General features: G+C 39.2%; 1 protein-coding gene across 7 annotated transcripts in view; it reads left to right on the top strand.

Annotated features, from left to right (window-relative positions):
• Positions 1–18,374, top strand: part of DYNC1I1 (dynein cytoplasmic 1 intermediate chain 1) — a 283,693-nt gene that overhangs the window by 205,862 nt on the left and 59,457 nt on the right. For all 7 annotated transcript variants that reach the window (XM_080666152.1, XM_080666150.1, XM_080666151.1 and 4 more), the window contains 2 exons: positions 13,187–13,333; positions 18,069–18,182. In XM_080666152.1, coding sequence (XP_080522278.1) covers positions 13,187–13,333; positions 18,069–18,182 — 261 coding nt within the window. The remainder of the gene's footprint in view (positions 1–13,186; positions 13,334–18,068; positions 18,183–18,374) is intronic.

Raw genomic sequence — 18,374 nt, forward strand, 5'->3', positions numbered from 1 at the left:
AAAAAAAAAGAACACCTGATAAATGAATTCTATTGGATTCTATAGCTAAACGCCATTACTACCTTTTTTACATAGTCGAGGAAGAATTCATAGACAAAGAAGCTGGCTCTCTTTTTACATGGTGTAACTTTCTCAAGGAGGAGTGGCGGGAGGCAGAGGGTAGGGGGAGGACCCATATTTCAGAATGCTGTGTCTGCCCCCTTTGCAAGGATTTAGTGCTTTTTCAATAAAAAATAAATTTAATTTGTGGCTCCACTTCAAGTAAGATGGTTTGATGGTGAAAGTGGAGCAGTCCCAGCTCTTGATTTAGAGAAGTAGTGTGGCTGAATCCCTTACCATCACTTTCATGTGGTTTGGGTGAGCCATTCTCAGAAACCCCAAGCGTTTTAGAAGATACTAAACTAAAGACATTCACAGTTCTTCCCTCTCTTTTTGCTATTAATCCTTCCTGTTTTAACAAGCACTGGAGTTAATGCTGCCTATACTCTTTCCTGTCAGATTGGAACGCTTTTTCTTCTCTCCAATAATCTCTTCTCTCTAATTCATACGACATCAATCAAAGGGTTGGATGCCAACCCAAGCCATACCCAAATATCAACTTCCTATTTTTTAATTAAGCAGGATTTAGACATTTGATTTGAAGAAAGCTGGTACTTTTTAACATGTAAAGCAATCCATATATTCATCTCTTCCTATTCTTTTTATAAAGTGAAAGTTTGCTCTCAGATTGTACCTCATCCCTATTCCAGCCTACACATAGCAACCTGGGTTTCATATTGAGAGAGAGAGAGAGAGAGAGAGAGAGAGAGAGAGAGAGAGAGAGAGAGAGAAGGGTCGGTAAAGGAAATCTGTACCGGAAAAGCTTCTTTGACCTGGGTGTGTTTCAGTGACCATTATTGTCAGGTATGATGGCATATCCCCACCTTGCTTTATCCATAATTTTTATTAATTTGGAATAAACAAATTGATAAAAATTAAATATGTATGTGTGCACATGTTATACTCGCTTTTCATCAACTAACCTCAAATCTTGGATTCTTTTTTTTGCCCTTATGTTTTATAAGACCTGAAAAGATCTTTGTCTAGACCTAATCAAAAGTAAAAAACAAAAGTCAAACCCAAATAGAGGGACATTCAAGGAAATACCCGACCACCAGTACCCCTCAAAACAGTTAAGATTATCAAAAACAAGGGAAGGCAGAGAAGCTGTCACAGACTAGGGAAAGCTAAGGAGACGTGATGACTAAATGGAATATGGTGCCCTAGATGGGATCCTGGAAGGGAAAAAGGACATTGGGTAAAAACTAAGAGCATCTGAATTATGTATGGACTTCAGTAATAGTGTATCAATATTGGTTCAGTGGTTGTGACAAATGACCTATGTTAATGTAACAAGAAGGAAGATGTTAACTATAGGAAGAACAGGCTGTGAGGTGTAGGCTTTTCTGCAAATTTGAGACCATTATAAAATGTTTATTAAAAATGAGTAATGCTTGTTCTGATTCTCTACAAAATTCTGACTAGCTGTCAGGATTGAATTCAGAGGGAGAGCCACTTATTCTTTACAAACAAAGTTTGTAAGGGAAACAAACTTTCTTTTTGCAAATAAGAAAACTGAAATTTCCTTTTTGTTCTGCAGTGTAACTGTGATGGGTTACCTCTACTCTAACACCTGGCACCAGCAAGGTTTCCAACGGGTCATGTAGTTGACGGTTTGAAGCAGTTACTTTCTAGGAATGGCTTTGCATCTGAAAGAACTTATTACCAAGATTCTTCACCTTGTTGTTGGGTATTTTTTAGCTGGAATGTACCATGAAAATGTTTGTGTTTATGAAGGCTTATTTTCACCTGGAAGTTTACTATGTGTCTTGCATTTAAGAGACTCTTTAGGTACAGGTAATGATGAAATGCACCTCAAATTTTCACTGACGGTTTTGTTTGAGCTTTTTCCTAAACACAGGCCATCCTTTTCTCTAACTTCCAAAATGTGACCACTCTGTCCAAGATGTCTATCTCATATGAACCTCTTACTTTAAAAATGCATGTGTATTATTCCATATTTCTTGAGTTCAGAAGACTGTTCCCAAGATCCTGTGTCTGTCTCTAAGTAGTCAGAGGAACTCTTCCCTTTTCACAATAATTAATAACAATTCACATAATTATTTGGGGGGTGGGGAATAAACAGTCACTGAAGAAGAAATTGTACTGAAATGGCATTTTTGGTTTGGCTGCGTAGTGACAAGATGAAAAGAGAGCATTTTCTCCTAAAGCAGTGACAATATACACAGAGCTTGTCTGTAGTGACCCAATTGGTTTTCCAGCTGCTAGCTGTTCAGTAGATGCCCATGAAATAATGAATTGGTCTCAACCAGTTCTCAGCAGGAAGCACCCACCTCATGATAAATATCACTACAGTTGGTACTAATTAGCTTCGTTGTCACCTGTTGCAACCCGTAGGCTAGGAGCTGAGTCAGGTGGTCAATTTCTACAGCTCAAAGTCCATTCTGCCGTGTGGGGATGCATGAGGCTCTGTCTGTGATTACCAGTCCCACAGCATGAAGTCACAAGTGTGGTGCACAGGAGATGGGGTTGTGTATCTCAATGAGAAAATGTACCTGCATTCAACTGATGCAAGGTTTCACAGTATTTTGGCTTCCAAGTCAGCCAGGCTGTAGTTCAGATCTGGGCTTCACCACTTACTATTGATTTGCTCTTAAGCCAGTGCCTTTATTTGTCTGAGCCTGGGTTTTGTAATCTGAAAAAATGGAGGCAGAATTACCCACCTAATAAAACTGATATAGAGAGATGCATATAATATCTTTGGTACTTAGTAAGTATTCAAAATTTTTGGCACACACCCACAAGTGAATAAGCATGTAACCCGGTGTGACAGTGATAATGATCATTAGCCCTCCGAATAATGAGAAAACTCTCAGGTGTTCAGTGTCAGTCTAGAAAGTGATCCTAAAGGGAAGTGGGGACCTAAACCTTCACTATCCTTTTCATTGATCATGTTCCAAGAGCCTACTCATTTAGGAGGGGAGGGAAGTAAGAGATGTAAACACTAGGAAATAAAATGGAAGGAAAGCAGTGGCATTTTAGCAGGAAATACTTACTGTATCATGGGTGTCTCCAATGGGCAGATTGTGAAAATGGCGTGTGAGCCCATGAAGGAAACATCTCAGGCGTGGCCAACATCACGCATGTCAAACTCAAAGGCTAACATGGGCCAAATAAACAAGGTTTAAGTGTATGTGGGCCCCAAAGAAACAAAAGCTTCAATTTTCATAGAAACGTAGGTTTATTTCGAAAAGTACAGTATAAAGAAAAAAAGAACAGGAGCACTGATAAAATTAATGTTTTCTTTCTGACACTTGGCATCTCTTCTCTGCTACTATCTTTCCTACTTCAGGGGAAATCTTGTTCTCAGTGATTACTTTCAAAACTGACCCAAGGTGAATGTCAATAATTCTGGATCTGACAGGAGACATTGCCTTTCATAAACGTAAATAACTGCTCGCACCGTTATATTGGCTGGGCCACAAAAATATTCGTTGTGGGCCATGTGCGGCCCACAGGCCGAGAGTTTGGCATGCTTGGCCTACATTGATGGAGGAGGAAATGCATCCCACAGTGACCTTGGGCCATACCCGGATTCTTGTTTTAGAACCGGTGCTCCAAATTTCTCAGTGATACAAAGCACCAGGTGCTTGTTAAACACACAGACCAACAGTCTCTTCAAAATGTTGATGAAGTAGACCCAGGCTAGGACTTGGGAATCTGTGTTGTTGTTGGTTTTTTTGTTTGTTTGTTTTTGGTGTTTTTTTTTTACTAAAGTGTAGTTGGCAGCATACAGTATTATACTAGTTTCAGGTGAACAATATGATTTGACATTTATATGCCTTATGATGTGATTACCACAATAAGACTTAACAGCCGTCTGTCACGGAGCAAAGTTATTATTAATTGTATTCCCTCTTTGTACACTACATCCCTGTGGCTTATTTATTATATAACTGGAAGTTTTTACCTCTTGCTCTCCTTCACCATTTTGCACCCATTTCCCTACCCCTTTCCCTTCAGGCAACTATCAGTTTGTTCCCTGTATGTATGAGTTTGTTTGTTTCTCCCTTTTTTTAGATTCCACATATAAATAAAATCATATGGTATTTGTTTTTTTCTGTTTGACTTATTTCACTTATCACCCTCTAGGTCCATCCATATTGTCACAAATGGCAAGATTTCATTCCTTACTATTGCCAAGTGATATCCCATTGTATATACATACCACATCTTCTTTACCCATTCATCTATTGATTGCTTTCATATCTTAACTATGTTGCTTTCATATCTTGACTATTGTAAATAATACTATAATGAACCTAGGGGTGTGTCTATCTTTTCAAATTAGTGCTTTTGTTTTCTTTGGTAAATACCCAGAAGTGGAATTGCTGTGTTGTATGGTGGTTCTATTTTTAATATTTTGAGGAGGAATCTGTGTCTTTAATCAATGAAGTCTTCTTATGTTAGATAAGTTTGAGAACCATTGATTTAAAACAGCACTTTTTACTTGACTGCACATGGGAATTTCCTATGGAATTTTTAAAAATATTGATGCCTGGGTCCTACCCCCAGAAATTCTGATTAATTGGTATGTGCTATGGCTTGAGCATTAGGGAACCTTTTAAAGCTCCTCAGATGATGCTAAGGTACAGGCAAATTTAAAGTAACACTAATTTAGGAAATAGCCTGAGGGGTCCATGCACCTGTAAATGATGAATTAGTAATCAGATGTAAAGTCACATCACGAATAAATAGGTTCCAGCTTTGATTCAAGATGTGAAATATACTTTAAAATTTTTCAGAAAATTCCCTGGAAGTAGTGTGCAAATTATCCTATTGCCCTAGAATGTTGTTGTATTCAAAAGTACTGGTACTGAAGGGACTACCAACTATGATTTGGAGCCTAAATTCCCATAAATTGGCAGTACTTGAAGTATAAGTATGCATATGAATAATAATGTGGCATTTATCTAATCTTGGCTTTCACTACAGAATTATCTTTGGTGCTAACTGTACACTATTTTCTCTTCCCCCTCTAACTCATTTTCCAAAGTCAGTAAAAGTCAGGACTTGGAATTCCCATCAACATAGGACCTATAAGGAGACATAAGGATCTGGGAAGCCAAGAGAATCAATGTCCCAGACAAGAGGAGAGAGTTGCCAAGAATAAGGACTCCAACGAATTAGGCATGTGTAGTAACCCTTCTAAGAATTTCTCAATCCAGATCATCAAGGCAAGACCAAGCATTACTGCCCTGACCAGTTTTGCTCAGTGGATAGAGCGCCAATCTGCGGACTGAAGGGTCCCAGGTTCAATTCCAGTCAAGGGCATGTACCTTGGTTGTGGGCACATCCTCAGTGGGGGGTGTGCAGGAGGCAGCTGATCGATGTTTCTAACTCTCTATCCCTCTTCCTTCCTCTCTGTAAAAAATCAATAATATATATATATATATATATATATTTTTTTTTAAAAAAAAGACCAAGCATTACTAATGGAATTGTTTATGAAAGATTTGTTGATCAAAATGAGGTGTCCTCTGAACCTGACCTTCGTTTTCTCTAGAGATGTTTCTTCAAATCACAAACTAGTCATTTTTAACTCTATAGGGGCATATTGTTTATCAGTCTTTAAACTGCATTACTAAATTCAAATCTTCCAATAATCCAAGGGAAAAGAGGCAAAGAAAATGCTCTGTTTGTAGGCAGGTTGAGAACTATCATGCTCCTATTATGAACTGAAAATTCAGGCATAGACACCACACAGCATTGGTGGGATTATAAATTGGTACAACCATTATGGAAAACAATATAGAGTTCCTCAAAAAATTAGAACTACCATATGACCCAGAAATTCCACTTCTGGGTATTGATCTGAAGAAATCCAAAACCCTAATTCAAAAAGATTTATGCAGCCCTATGTACACTGCAGCATTATTCACAATCACCATGATATGGAAGCAACCTAAGTGTCCATGCATAGATGAATGAATAAAGAAGAGATGGTACATATATACTGTATATACAATGGAATATTACTCAGCCATCAAAAAGAATAGACATTTTACCATTTGCAATAACATGAATGAACCCAGAGCAGCAATTATCAACCTTTTTTATTTCATGACATGCATAAACTAATTACTAAAATTCTGCAGCACACCAAAAATTGCATATTTTTTGCCAATATGACCAAAAAAAATAGGTGTAATTTTGATTAGTTCACACCAGACAGCTATTGTTGTGTTGACTGTTGTCATTGCTTTATTTGACAATCTAAGGGAAAAGAGGTCAGTTCCTCTGACTAAATAACCAGGTATTAAATGTTTTAAAATGTATTGTGGCACACTGCAATTGAATATCACTGACATAAGAGGGTAATATGTCAAGTAAAATAAGTTAGAAAGAGAAAGACAAATACCATGATTCCACTTATATGTAGAATTTAAAAAACAAAATAAAAGGAATAAACAAAATAGAAACAAACTTATAAATACAGAGAACAAATTGATGGTTGCAAAGTAGAAAGGGATTTGGGGGAATGGGTGAAAAAGTGAAAGGGATTCAGAAGTACAAATTTCCAGTTATAAAAACAGCCACAGGGATGTAAAGTACAGCATAGGGAATACAGACAATAATATTGTAATAACTATAGATGGTTTCAAATGGGTACTAGATTTATCAGGGTGACTACTTCATAAGGTATATAAATGTCTAACCACTATGTTGTACTTCTGGAAAAAATAAAATATTGCATATCAACTACAATTGAGAAATAAATTTAAATAAATAAATAAATTGAAAATCCCCCCCCCCCCAAAAAAAAGCTAGTAGGTTTCAGAGCAAGAAGTCAGCTCTGGGGACCCCGAGTGTGTTAACCCCACCTTTCCACCTCAGTGCTTCCTGTGGCACAGAAACTGAAGATTTTCCGGGGAAAGTAAAGAGGATTGAATAATTCTTTGAGGGAAGAGTGATCAAAATGGTCCAGACAGTTGTCCTGAAAATAACAAAAAGTTGATAAACTCCATGAGATCAGAACCATGTCTGCACACTAACTTTTTAAAAAATTGAGATATAATTCACATACCATAAAATTCACCCTTTTAAAGTGTACAATTCTTGTTTTTGGTATAGTCACAAAGTTGTTAGCTATCACCATTATCTAATTCCAGAAATTTTGTCACCCCCTCCCCCAAAAATAAATCCTATATCCCCATTCTCTCCAAGCCCCCATCCCTTAGCTATCACTAATCTACTTCCTGCCTTTATGGATTTGCCTATTCTGGACATTTTATATAAATAAAATTATATACTATGTGGTCTTTCGTGACTTGTTTCACTTAGCATAATGTTCTCAGGGTTTGTCCATGTGATAGCATGTATCAAGTACTGCATTATTTTTTATTGACGCATAATAGTCCATTGTATGGATTTTCTACTTGTTAATCTGTTCCTCAGTTGATGGACATTTGAGTTGTTTCCACTTTGGGGCTACTATAAATAATGCTGTTGTGGACATTCATGTACACGTTTTTGTTTAGTCATATGTTTTCAGTTATCTTGGATATATACCTAGAAGTGGAATTGCTAGGTCATATGTTAACTTTTGGTTTTAATTTTGCAAGAACTTCTAGACTGTTTTCCAGAGTGGCTGTCTCATTTTACATTCCTATTAGCATTGTATGAGTGTTCCAGTTTTTCCACATCCTCACCAACACTTGTTATTTTCCTTTTTTTCTTCCCCTTGCTTTATTGAGGTATAATTGACATGTAAACATTGAACAATCACAGCCGTCCTAGTGGGTGTGAAGTGGCATCTCAGTGTGGTTTGATCACTAACTTTTGTATTCTCAGCACACAGGTCTGGGCCCACGATCGTCTCAATATTGAAAGGCATGAAAATTGCAAGGGATTCTAAGAAAAGTCTCAGAATGACTGGTTTCTAATCTTTAGGAAATCAAATTTTAGAATGAGCTGCCTTTTTTTTTAATACAACCTTTTTTATCAAGAAAGTAGCATGCAAGTTAATTTCTAATGGGGTGATAACTTTCAGTAGATGGTCACTCTTCTTAGAGTATACAATGACATGTGCACCTGGGATAGAAACTTAGGCAAAGGAAAAGAGAGCTCAGAAGGAAACAAAACCCTTTCCCTTCATCTCCATTCAAGTTAAGTGCCCGACTTGTGACTCCTGTGGTTGGCTTTAGCACCTTTACACCTTGCATGCAGTCAGATGCCTGGTGCTACATGATTGCCTATAAGAGAGGTTTTCGACAGCAGTGTTCTCCAATTCCATGTGTTTCCATGTGAGTTCCTTAGGTACTTGCAGAAATACGTACTAGCTCACTAGTAGCCAGAAGCATCTGATCTGTCTGCCTCGGAGCCCTCTGACAGTTAGGCATTTGCTTTTAGGCAAATAAAATGTCAGCCACCATTAAACAGCATATGGCAACAATATGGCCATTCCCCCTCCGGGGACCAACGTCTCCCCAGAAGAGATGGTACTTGAAATAGGAGATACTTTTGAATGCAAGACCCCTACTGCTCTCACCCAGGCATGATGGCTGGGGAGTGGGCTGAGAGCCATACACAGAAGGACAAACCAGATCAAATGTGAACATAGGGGACCGGCTGCCCAGCCAGCGATGACCAAAGGCGATTTGTCCTAGGCAGCTGGGTCTGTGGTTAAGGGAAAGTACCATCCCTAAGCTGGTCTGGATTAGCTCTATAAAATAGAAAACAGCCCCCACAGCCACTTAAGAAGGGGTTGAGCCGACTGCAATTGAGTACAGTGGTGTGCAGTGAGCGGAGGGAGACATTGAAAGTGAAGTCTCCACCCGTCTCCTCTCAGTGGAATTCCCTCTTGGTGAATGGGGTAAAATAAACTGCCTTGTCTCAAAATGGATGATGAGGGTGTGGAACCCAGTTTCCTGGGTCAACTCGTGTTCAAGTGGACATACGCAATACGGGGAAAGAGGGACACCACCTCTGCAGAGGACACCAGAAATGGTCACTAGAGATGGCCTGATCCTGAAAGCATAGGCTACGCCTTGCTTATCATAATTTCGGGAACTATACAGTATGCAAATCATCAAAATGTGATACTTGTCTGGAATTATACCTCGGGTGTTACTAGTTTTAATGTAGTCGGTCAGGCTCATCAGTTTTATATCAAGCCTTTAACATCTGAGCTTGCATTTTTGGGCCTTTGAGTTGACTGTCAGCATGGCCACATTAATGAAATCATTGGCCCTCTGTAAACAGAGTTCAATTGTAGAGTGAGGGAAGCTTTGATTAGATAGCATCATCCAAAAATTCTTGTCAACTTGATCATTATTTTTCCACTTGGGTAAACTACTTGATTTGAATGTATAAAGGCCATATATTATTTCTCAAAGTAATTCTAAGGCTCTAGTATTGTAAAGAATAAAATAAAAATAGGTAAAAAGTTAAAACTACAAAATATATAGAGAGATTTTTATAGAGCTAAGAATAACAAGGTAGGGAAACTTTCCAGTTGATTTTGTTTGTCTAAATTGTATTCATCATGTAATTTAATAATGCTTTATTATGACACTGAGTAACTGAATTAATACAAAATGTTAAATGCCTAGGAAAGTGATTAAATTGTGTAAAATGATATTATTAATGCTTTTCATAGAATATGCCTCAGAAAGTGTACTGTTAAAAAGGAGAACAACAAAAATCACATATTTTAGTGTCAATCAGTTTTTCTGGAATGCCTTTTTACTCTTGAGCCATGGATGTAACTGGCAGGGCAATATCATCCTTTGCTCTTTGTGCTGACAATCTATAAATTCCATGACAACTGGCAGCAACAACTAGATCAGTAGCTGTATGAACAGCAGGAGGTTGCAGGAGTTTTTTCCAAGACACTTTGCTCCTAGGAGGTTGATGCATACTTTCCAAATTAGAAGTGGAGCTGAGTTCTCCATCAGTGCTGAGTTGTGGGACTGTTCAAAAGGAACCTAAACATTTGGATGAAAAATAAAAAATTTAGTCAGTCATCCAAACATTTGCCACCATTACATCAAACATCAGGGCACTTTAAAAATCTCAAGAAATGACCGAATTCTAAACGTTACATCTAGATAATTGAGATCATACTGCCTTAACGTTTCCATATGAATGATAGCATGTCAAACGTGGCATACCCTGGAGATCTTTTATATATATATATAAAGGTTTGAGTCTTTATATATATTCTATAACACATAGACTATTTAGTATAATTAATGTATTAAGCTTTAAAAATAAGTGAGCATGTTGAATCATATAACTACTCCATTTCTAATCTTTCAAATATAAAGTAAGTATGTCCACTCCATTCCTCATGGAGATATTGGAAAGACTGGTCTGCAGTAAAACAGAATAGCTCCTAGTGGCAGAACTCAAGTGCCCCCAGGGGTTGTTACTCTTTTTCAGCATTAATTTGACATTTTATCCAATGTAGATAGAATTCTGAATTTGAGATGAGGGCTTTTGTGACATTTACAATTTATTGAAGTGATTGGGTTAGCACTTAGTGGGCACTCACTGTGATGAATGAATGAATAAAGAGTAAACAAACGAATGAATGAAAAAGTAGGAAGTAGAGTTCTCACTTTGTGGGGTTGGAGTCTAGTTGATTGCCGACTAGGTGTTTCAGTTTTGTAGAAATACCCCCACTGTTTATTTTTCCCTAGTTTAGTCTCTCAACAAACTATAAGTTTTGGAGCAGTATTTCCTGGGATTTAACTGAAATGCAGACGCAATCAAGTGGTCAAATTCTGGATTTTTCTAATTTAATGACATTTCTTTGTCCATATTGATTAGAGCTTTGGTAAATTCAATTGTTGGTACCACCTGGATAATTTTAAGTCTTTCTGAAGCTTTAAAGAAAACGTTCCCAACATAGCTCAAGCAACATAAGAATTTCATCAATTGAAAACTAAGAATCATTTCTGTGGGATGTGTAAAACAAGAAGCTGACCGGCATTATTTTCTTTTTCTTTAATTCAGTATCATTATTGAGAGTTATTCTTGAACTTTATGAAAACCAGATTGGGGCACACATGCATGTTCTCCATTGAAACGTGTTCAAGGAATTGGAACTGAAAATCATTCAAACTAGGAAAACATGACATTGAAAAATAGTCCACATTCTTTAATCTACCTCAGAGCGTCTGAGACTGTTTTTGACTAGAAAGCCTTAGGCTGGTAGCAGATCTGATTTTTTTAGAAATGGGTGTTTAGCTTCCCAGTCAGAAAGAGGTCATAATTTTTTTTTCCAATCACTTCTTTGCTGGCTTGTCAGCTACAACCTTTGATCCTCTTTGTTGCTCAGAAAGCTATGATTTCTTGCTGTTGTCCACAGAAAGAAACCCAAATAGTGCCTGCCACTCAAGGCCCTGTCTTGTCTGGCCCAGGTGACCTCTTCAGTCACATTTCCTACTACTGGCCTCTTCCATGCAACCTGTATCCCAGCCAAACCAGACTGTGGGCTGTTCATCAGGCTCTGTTTTGGTGCCTCTAGTCTTTCCTTCCCATTATCCATCTCTGTTTTTGTTTGTTTGTTTGTTTGTTTGTTTTTTATCCCCTTACCACTTGTTTTTTTGTTTGTTTGGGGTTTTTAAAAATATATTTTATTGATTTGAGAGAGAGAGAGGAAGGGAGAGAGAAAGAGAGATGGAAGCATGGATTGGCTGCCTCCTGCATGCCCCTACTGGTGACGGAGCCCACGACCTGGGCATGCACCCCAACCGGGAATCAAACTGGCGACCTCTTGGTTCCTGGGTTGACATTCAGCCTCTGAGCCATACCAGCTGGGCTCCTCTCTCTTTGTTGAATGTTCATACTTCATATACATGTCCTTCCATGAGGTCTGTCTAACCATCCTGCCCTTTCCACTCTCCTGTCTTCTCTTTCTTAGATAAAATACATCTTCCCCCATCACACACATGTGCTCCTATGATTCAGTCATGGCAAGTACCACATTCACTTGCAGGGTGTCGTGGAACAAAAATTCACCTTACTCCGCTTGCCATGGCACCCACCACCTGCATGACTGTGTCTGTGCAGAGGCACCTTTTTCGGTTTCATACAAAGACATGGCCTGGCACGGCTGGATTAGCAGCAACTTAGCCTGCCTGCCTTTTTCCTTTACCAGGGCACAAGTTCATGGAGTGCAGTGACTACCTTTGTATTCCCGTCATGCCTGGTACAATGCCCTTCTTACACGTAAGATCATTTATTGAATTAAATTGAAGGGATGAAATGTATTTACTAAAAACAATAACTTCCGCACATAAACACGAACATGGAAACCGCTGCAGGAAACAAAATGGACTTCTGAGCTGATGTGGACGAGCCAACTTGTCTGATTTTAAGTATATCATGGTTCTGTCTCCACTAAGCAATTTCCTATAAAATGTTGTGCCCAGTAGTCTTTTGTGGAATTTCAGAAACCACATTCACGACGCTATGACAGGCCATGGCAGAGTTGGACTAAAATCCATTTCTGACTGTTTGTTAAAATAGGCAAAGAATAACATTAAGAATTGTCTGAAGTGGGCAGGATAAAGGTCAGGAGAATGCTCATGGGAGGCGAGGGAATTTGAGGAGGAACCGGTTGGATTAGCCTGAGGTCAGTTCACTTCCTAGAAGTCTACAAGAAGCCAAAAACAGAAAAAGCACCCCATCTTGAAAGCCTTCAAAGCCTTGCCAACACTGTACATAGTATAACTTGATGTGGCCATGACCTCAAAGCAGAGGCTGGCTTTGTAAAATGGAGAATTAATATTAGCTCTGACACACTTTTATTGGACAATGGGAAAGGTCCATATAGCAAGCTTTCCAGACCACAAAGCAATGATGTGCATCAGATAGGTTTTATGCCTATTTGATGACATGGCCAGGACTTCAGATTTCAAGTTTCAAGGGGTAACCACTGGCCACCCTCTCAAAGGAAAGTCTGTGTACAAAATGTCCTCCTCGCTCTGCACTTCATCATTGCTTTATGTTTTCCAGAATGTGTTGAGTTTATGTAATGAACTGTTTTCTCTTCAGGAAGAAACAAGCTTTCTCCAAGCCTTTCACAGTGCTCCTCTCTCCGCTTTCTTCACAGTCCTCCGTGATGTCAGTCTGCTTTGCTCGGTTCCATCCCAACTTGGTGGTTGGTGGGACGTACTCTGGCCAGATAGTCCTGTGGGATAATCGCAGTCATCGAAGGACGCCAGTGCAGCGGACACCCTTGTCAGCTGCTGCACACACAGTAAGTCAAGCTTTTGTCACATCCCCTGTTGGCCATCCAAGCCCGAAAGAAGGGATAACTGACAAAAGTACACTATTTTCAGTAACTCTAAGTTCCAAGTATCTAATGTATAGTGATTGTATCCTGACTGACTAAAATGCAGCCGAGTGCCAAGCAGGCGGAGGAAGCGCTGGGTTTAGAGAAGTCTCTCAATATTCTGCAAGTTTTAACACATAGAAAGGATTTCTTTGGATGTCCCAAAGGTTACCTGTGAGGGTGGATTCAAGCTAAAAACGGACAGAGGGAGAAACTTTAGTAAAGGCATCTGTTAAATTGTTTCCCTAAACAAACCCTTCACATTTTACATATTAAGATAGAAAGTCATTCTCAAACAGACCATGAAGAGGAAGCATTTCATGTCTCTGAATGGCATATGAGACTTTTGCCAATAAGCCTTTTCACTTGTGATTAGAGGGAGTGCTGTGGCTTTAAATTCTGGAATGCGTGGTGTAAGTCTCAACAGTGAAGTCTGCAGTGACAAAATAATCCCTAAGGTTAAAAGTTAACATCTCAAAACCATTACCCATAATTTAGCAGAAGAGGTTTAGTATAGTGTTTGGAAGACAACGACTTTGTCATTTCCTTTAAGAGACTGACAGGTGTATTTAGCAATTGTTAGGAGGAATGGGAAGACAGGCATGTCTCCATCAATCCTTGCTACCTTGACATTCAGGGTAACTGATGTTCCTTCTTTGAAATGCCCAAATTATGCCCAAGGAAACAGCTCTACTATTGTTTCAGTTTCCTTAATGTGGTTGCCTCACTTGTTTCATCTGCTGGCCTCAAAACCACTCTAGCTTTCAAAAAGGACTGTTGGCTCTTTCAGCTAGACCATGAAGAGGAAAATTTTTCCACTCTTGTAAGATTGACAATGGGAAATGACAAATACCAAGTTAGTCTTAATTCTTATTGACTGGGGCCCAAGACACATGCAGGTGAAACCAGTTCTTGGGGATCTTGGAAAATTGCTCATGCCTACCCCATTTCTCCAAACTAATAACAGAAAATTGTGACCCACGAGAAGATGGGCTTGGCACAGGTGTTTGCTCAAGTAGCGTGAAAACACTTCCTGGCTCTGTGTGTCTATCTGGTGTCTTTGCGAGCATACCTTCTGAAATTTCAAAAAATTACAAAGCCAAATGTTAGATTATTTAGCAATAAGCTTTTGTAGAGAATCAAAATCCAGGAGCTCTTCCAAAGAGTTCACCTTTCTTTTTCAAATAGCTTAGGATGTGAGCATCACAAGGAAAAGACAATTACTGCCAAACAGTGACATTATTTCTGTTAGAAAATAAAACAATAATTTCTTCTGCTCTTTTGTTATATTTTGTTGAATCCGTAGCTTAAAAAGTACACAGTCAATTTCGTGACTGTCTTTCAACTTCCACTAATGCCTGGCTGATTGGTACCAGGATCAAAAGTGGTTAAGGAAAAAGAGGTCCACCACAGATTACTAACTAATTTCCTTTCACACCCACCACACATATGTATTTGAGACAACAGGAAATCCTAATTAAAGCAAAAGCCTTCTGCCACACAGTAAGTTTATTCCTAAAATAAATAAAAACAATCTGGCATCTAAACAGGAAAAATGAGTTCTACCATTGCTTTTTTCTTTTCATTAAGTAGAGTTGTGTATGTCTGTGTCTGTGTATGAGTAGACATGCCCACGTGTCTGCTTCTGTTCTGGTTTCTTTACATCTCTCTCTTTTCTTTTAAACTGAGTTTTATTACTCATGAAAGCAGAGGCCAGTAGTACTGATTAAAGCCAGCGAGGGCCTACCACACATACTCCTTCTCTAGGCATTTGGCTTTACACATTCTTCTAGCTTCCTTTTTCCCTACTATACCCATTCATGGGAGTCCCAGGCCATTAGGGTCTTGGTGATTTGTGTTGATGCTCCATGGCTAACAACAACAACAACAAAACCAAACCAGTGGACTCTTGCTGAAAAACCCTAGGTAGATTTTAGGTCCATAACACTGTTTGGACCTTGCTTTCCCATCTTCAGGGATTTTTAATTAAAAAATTTGGGGACCCCTAACCGGTTTGGCTCAGTGGATAGAGTGTTGGCCTGAGGACTGAAGGGTCCCAGGTTCAATTCTGGTCAAGGGCATGTACCTTGGTTGTGGACACATCCCCAGTAAGGGGTGTGCAGGAGGCAGCTGATTAATGTTTCTCTCTCATTGATGTTTCTAACTATCTATCCCTCTCCCTTCCTCTCTGTAAAAAAAATCAATAAAATATATTTTTAAAAAATTTGGGGAGACATTGGTTAATAAGATTATATAAGCATTTCAAGTGTACAATATTATAATACATCATCTGTATATTGCATCGTGTGCTCATCCCAAGTCTAGTCTCCTTTCAACACCACACATTTAACCCTCTTTACCCTCTTCAATTTTCCCCGATACACCTTCCTCTCTGGTAACCACTATACTGTTGGCGGTGTTATTGAGATTTTTTGTTTGTTTGTCCTGGTCATTCCTTTGTTTCTTTCTGTTTTATATTTCACATATGATTCTTGTCCTTTTCTGTCTACCATTCTTCAGTTTTGCTAAGTCTGCTCTTTTTAGGTGAGAATTTGTTTCACCCATTCTCCCACTTGATTTTTGTGCAGAGCTTTGTAGGATGTGTGGCTCAGGGCTTGCGTTTGCGTGCTGCTTCAGGTCCCACACACCCCAGGAGAGACTTGAGGAGAAGCATTTTCCACAGTCCCCCCACCAGTTAGGCTCTTTGATATTAAGGGACCTGATCATGATAACATTCAGTTTCAGATCTCCCATGCCAGATCCACTAGAGCTGGTTCATTGGAAAGTTTCTGTAGGAATATGGTGTGGAAAAGACATAGAGACTTAGTTGACTGTCCATCAACTGGGTAAAAGAGATGATGTGATTGCCAAAGCAGCAAATGTAATCTTAAGATGCATTAATACAGGCGTATTTTTTATCACATGAGAAGTGACAATTCAGCACTCCCTGGATTTCTAGATTCTCTCCGTCAGAGTATGGGTAGATTTTCTTTCTCACAACTCCAGTGTTGAGAGGAACTCAAACAAAATATAGCATATTCAAAAGATTGTGACCAGGATGGGGGAGGTATTGAAAACAAGGTATTCAAGGAACGATTGAAGGAATTGGTGATGATTAGTCTAAGTAAGACAAGACTGAGTTGCCGAAACCGGTTTGGCTCAGTGGATAGAGCGTCGGCCTGCGGACTGAAGGGTCCCGGGTTCGATTCCGGTCAAGGGCATGTACCTTGGTTGCGGGCACATCCCCAGTGGGAGGTGTGCAGGAGGCAGCTGATCGATGTTTCTCTCTCATCGATGTTTCTAGCTCTCTATCCCTCTCCCTTCCTCTCTGTAAAATATCAATAAAATATATTTAAAAAAAAAAAAAAAAAAGACTGAGGGAGGAGGGCATGATAACAAAGTAAATATTGTTTTGGCCAGTATCATCCCAGAGGGCACTGTACTGAAAATATCTCTTTGAGCTTTCTTTACCCCATTGGTGGAAGGAATTAGTGCTAAAACTAACTACCCCAAAGAAAGGTGTTTAAGCAGAGTTTGGACCACCGCTTGGTAAAGGCAGATGAGCAGCTGGCCTAAATGATTATTGTGGTCCCTTCTGACCAGGAGTTTATATGATAATAACAGTTTGGGAACCATTCTTTATATAATATCAACTTTCCAATATTAAAGATTGTTTCATTGTCATTGTGGCTAGGTATAATGGACAGTAACTCATCAAGAGTAAGACTTAGACTGTCAGCTATTTGCACAGAGAAGCATCAACTAAGCTGTGGTTTGGCCACTGATGGCTAAGCTGCTTGAAATCTAACCCAAATTGCTGCTAGGTTCTGCTCAGACTAACCTTCCATTTAGTATTTAATGTGCAGCTGCAAATGATTTTAGGCTACCGTTTAGGATTCTACAGAGTGGGATAACCTACTAGAGTTATGACAGAAGGTTAGAGAACATCTTTCTTATGACTCCTGGGGTGTATGCATGACCTTTCTCAAGGTCCTGGCCAAATCTAAGCCTCCATACAATGGCAAATGATGTTTTGAAAAATAAATCTATCATTTTCTTAGATTTTGCAGTAACATAAAAGAACCTAATTTTATCTCACGAGGTACATTGTGCCAATGGTTTTCACCACCAACATCTCTCCCTCAAATTAAAAAGGCTGATGAATATTAACCACTTTTTATAAAGAATGTTAACAAATGTTTGGCACTATGACCATAATGCCTTCAACTCCAGATTTAGTAACACTTATTCCTTCCAAAAGCCAATAGTTCTCCCCTTTTGAAGACTGGCTTTTTCCATCACTCTTGGTGAGCTCAGAAGCCAAACTGTGCAGTAGAGACTCATTCAAGCAATCCAGATTCACCTCCCTGCATGGCTTCTACCCGCCAATCCTCACTTGCTCTATGTAGCTTCCTTCAGCTCTATTGCACTGCAGCTAATTGAGCCCAGGGAAGCTTTGTGTTTCCAATACTATGTGTTGCTGCCAGGGCTTTTAGAAAGAAATCAGGTTCAAATCAAAAGTGGAAAATGACCTGAGGCTTGTGTTATTGTAGGATTATGACCCTCTTTAATCCTTGTTTTGGAGTAATGTGTTTAACACTCAAATGTAAGCATTTCCTCCTGGATCGGTGTCTGATCCTCCATGTTTATGTTTTTGCAGCATCCCGTGTACTGTGTAAATGTTGTTGGGACCCAGAATGCTCATAACCTCATCACCGTCTCTACTGATGGTAAAATGTGTTCCTGGAGCCTGGATATGCTCTCAACGCCACAGGTGGGTTTGTTTTCCCCTACACAGAAGGGCATCCTGGTTAAAAGAGATACCTGCCTAATGGAACACAGTTCCTAAAAGCCAAACCCTCACATCCTATAGGAGCTAAAACCAATGGATGCACTTGAAAGAGTGGGGCCTGCTTTCAGCAGTCTCCTCTTGAAGCCAAAACCCATTTCCTTTACCACAAATCAT

Source organism: Plecotus auritus, assembly GCF_963455305.1.
Source record: "Plecotus auritus genome assembly, chromosome: 4".
Lineage (NCBI taxonomy): Eukaryota > Metazoa > Chordata > Mammalia > Chiroptera > Vespertilionidae > Plecotus > Plecotus auritus.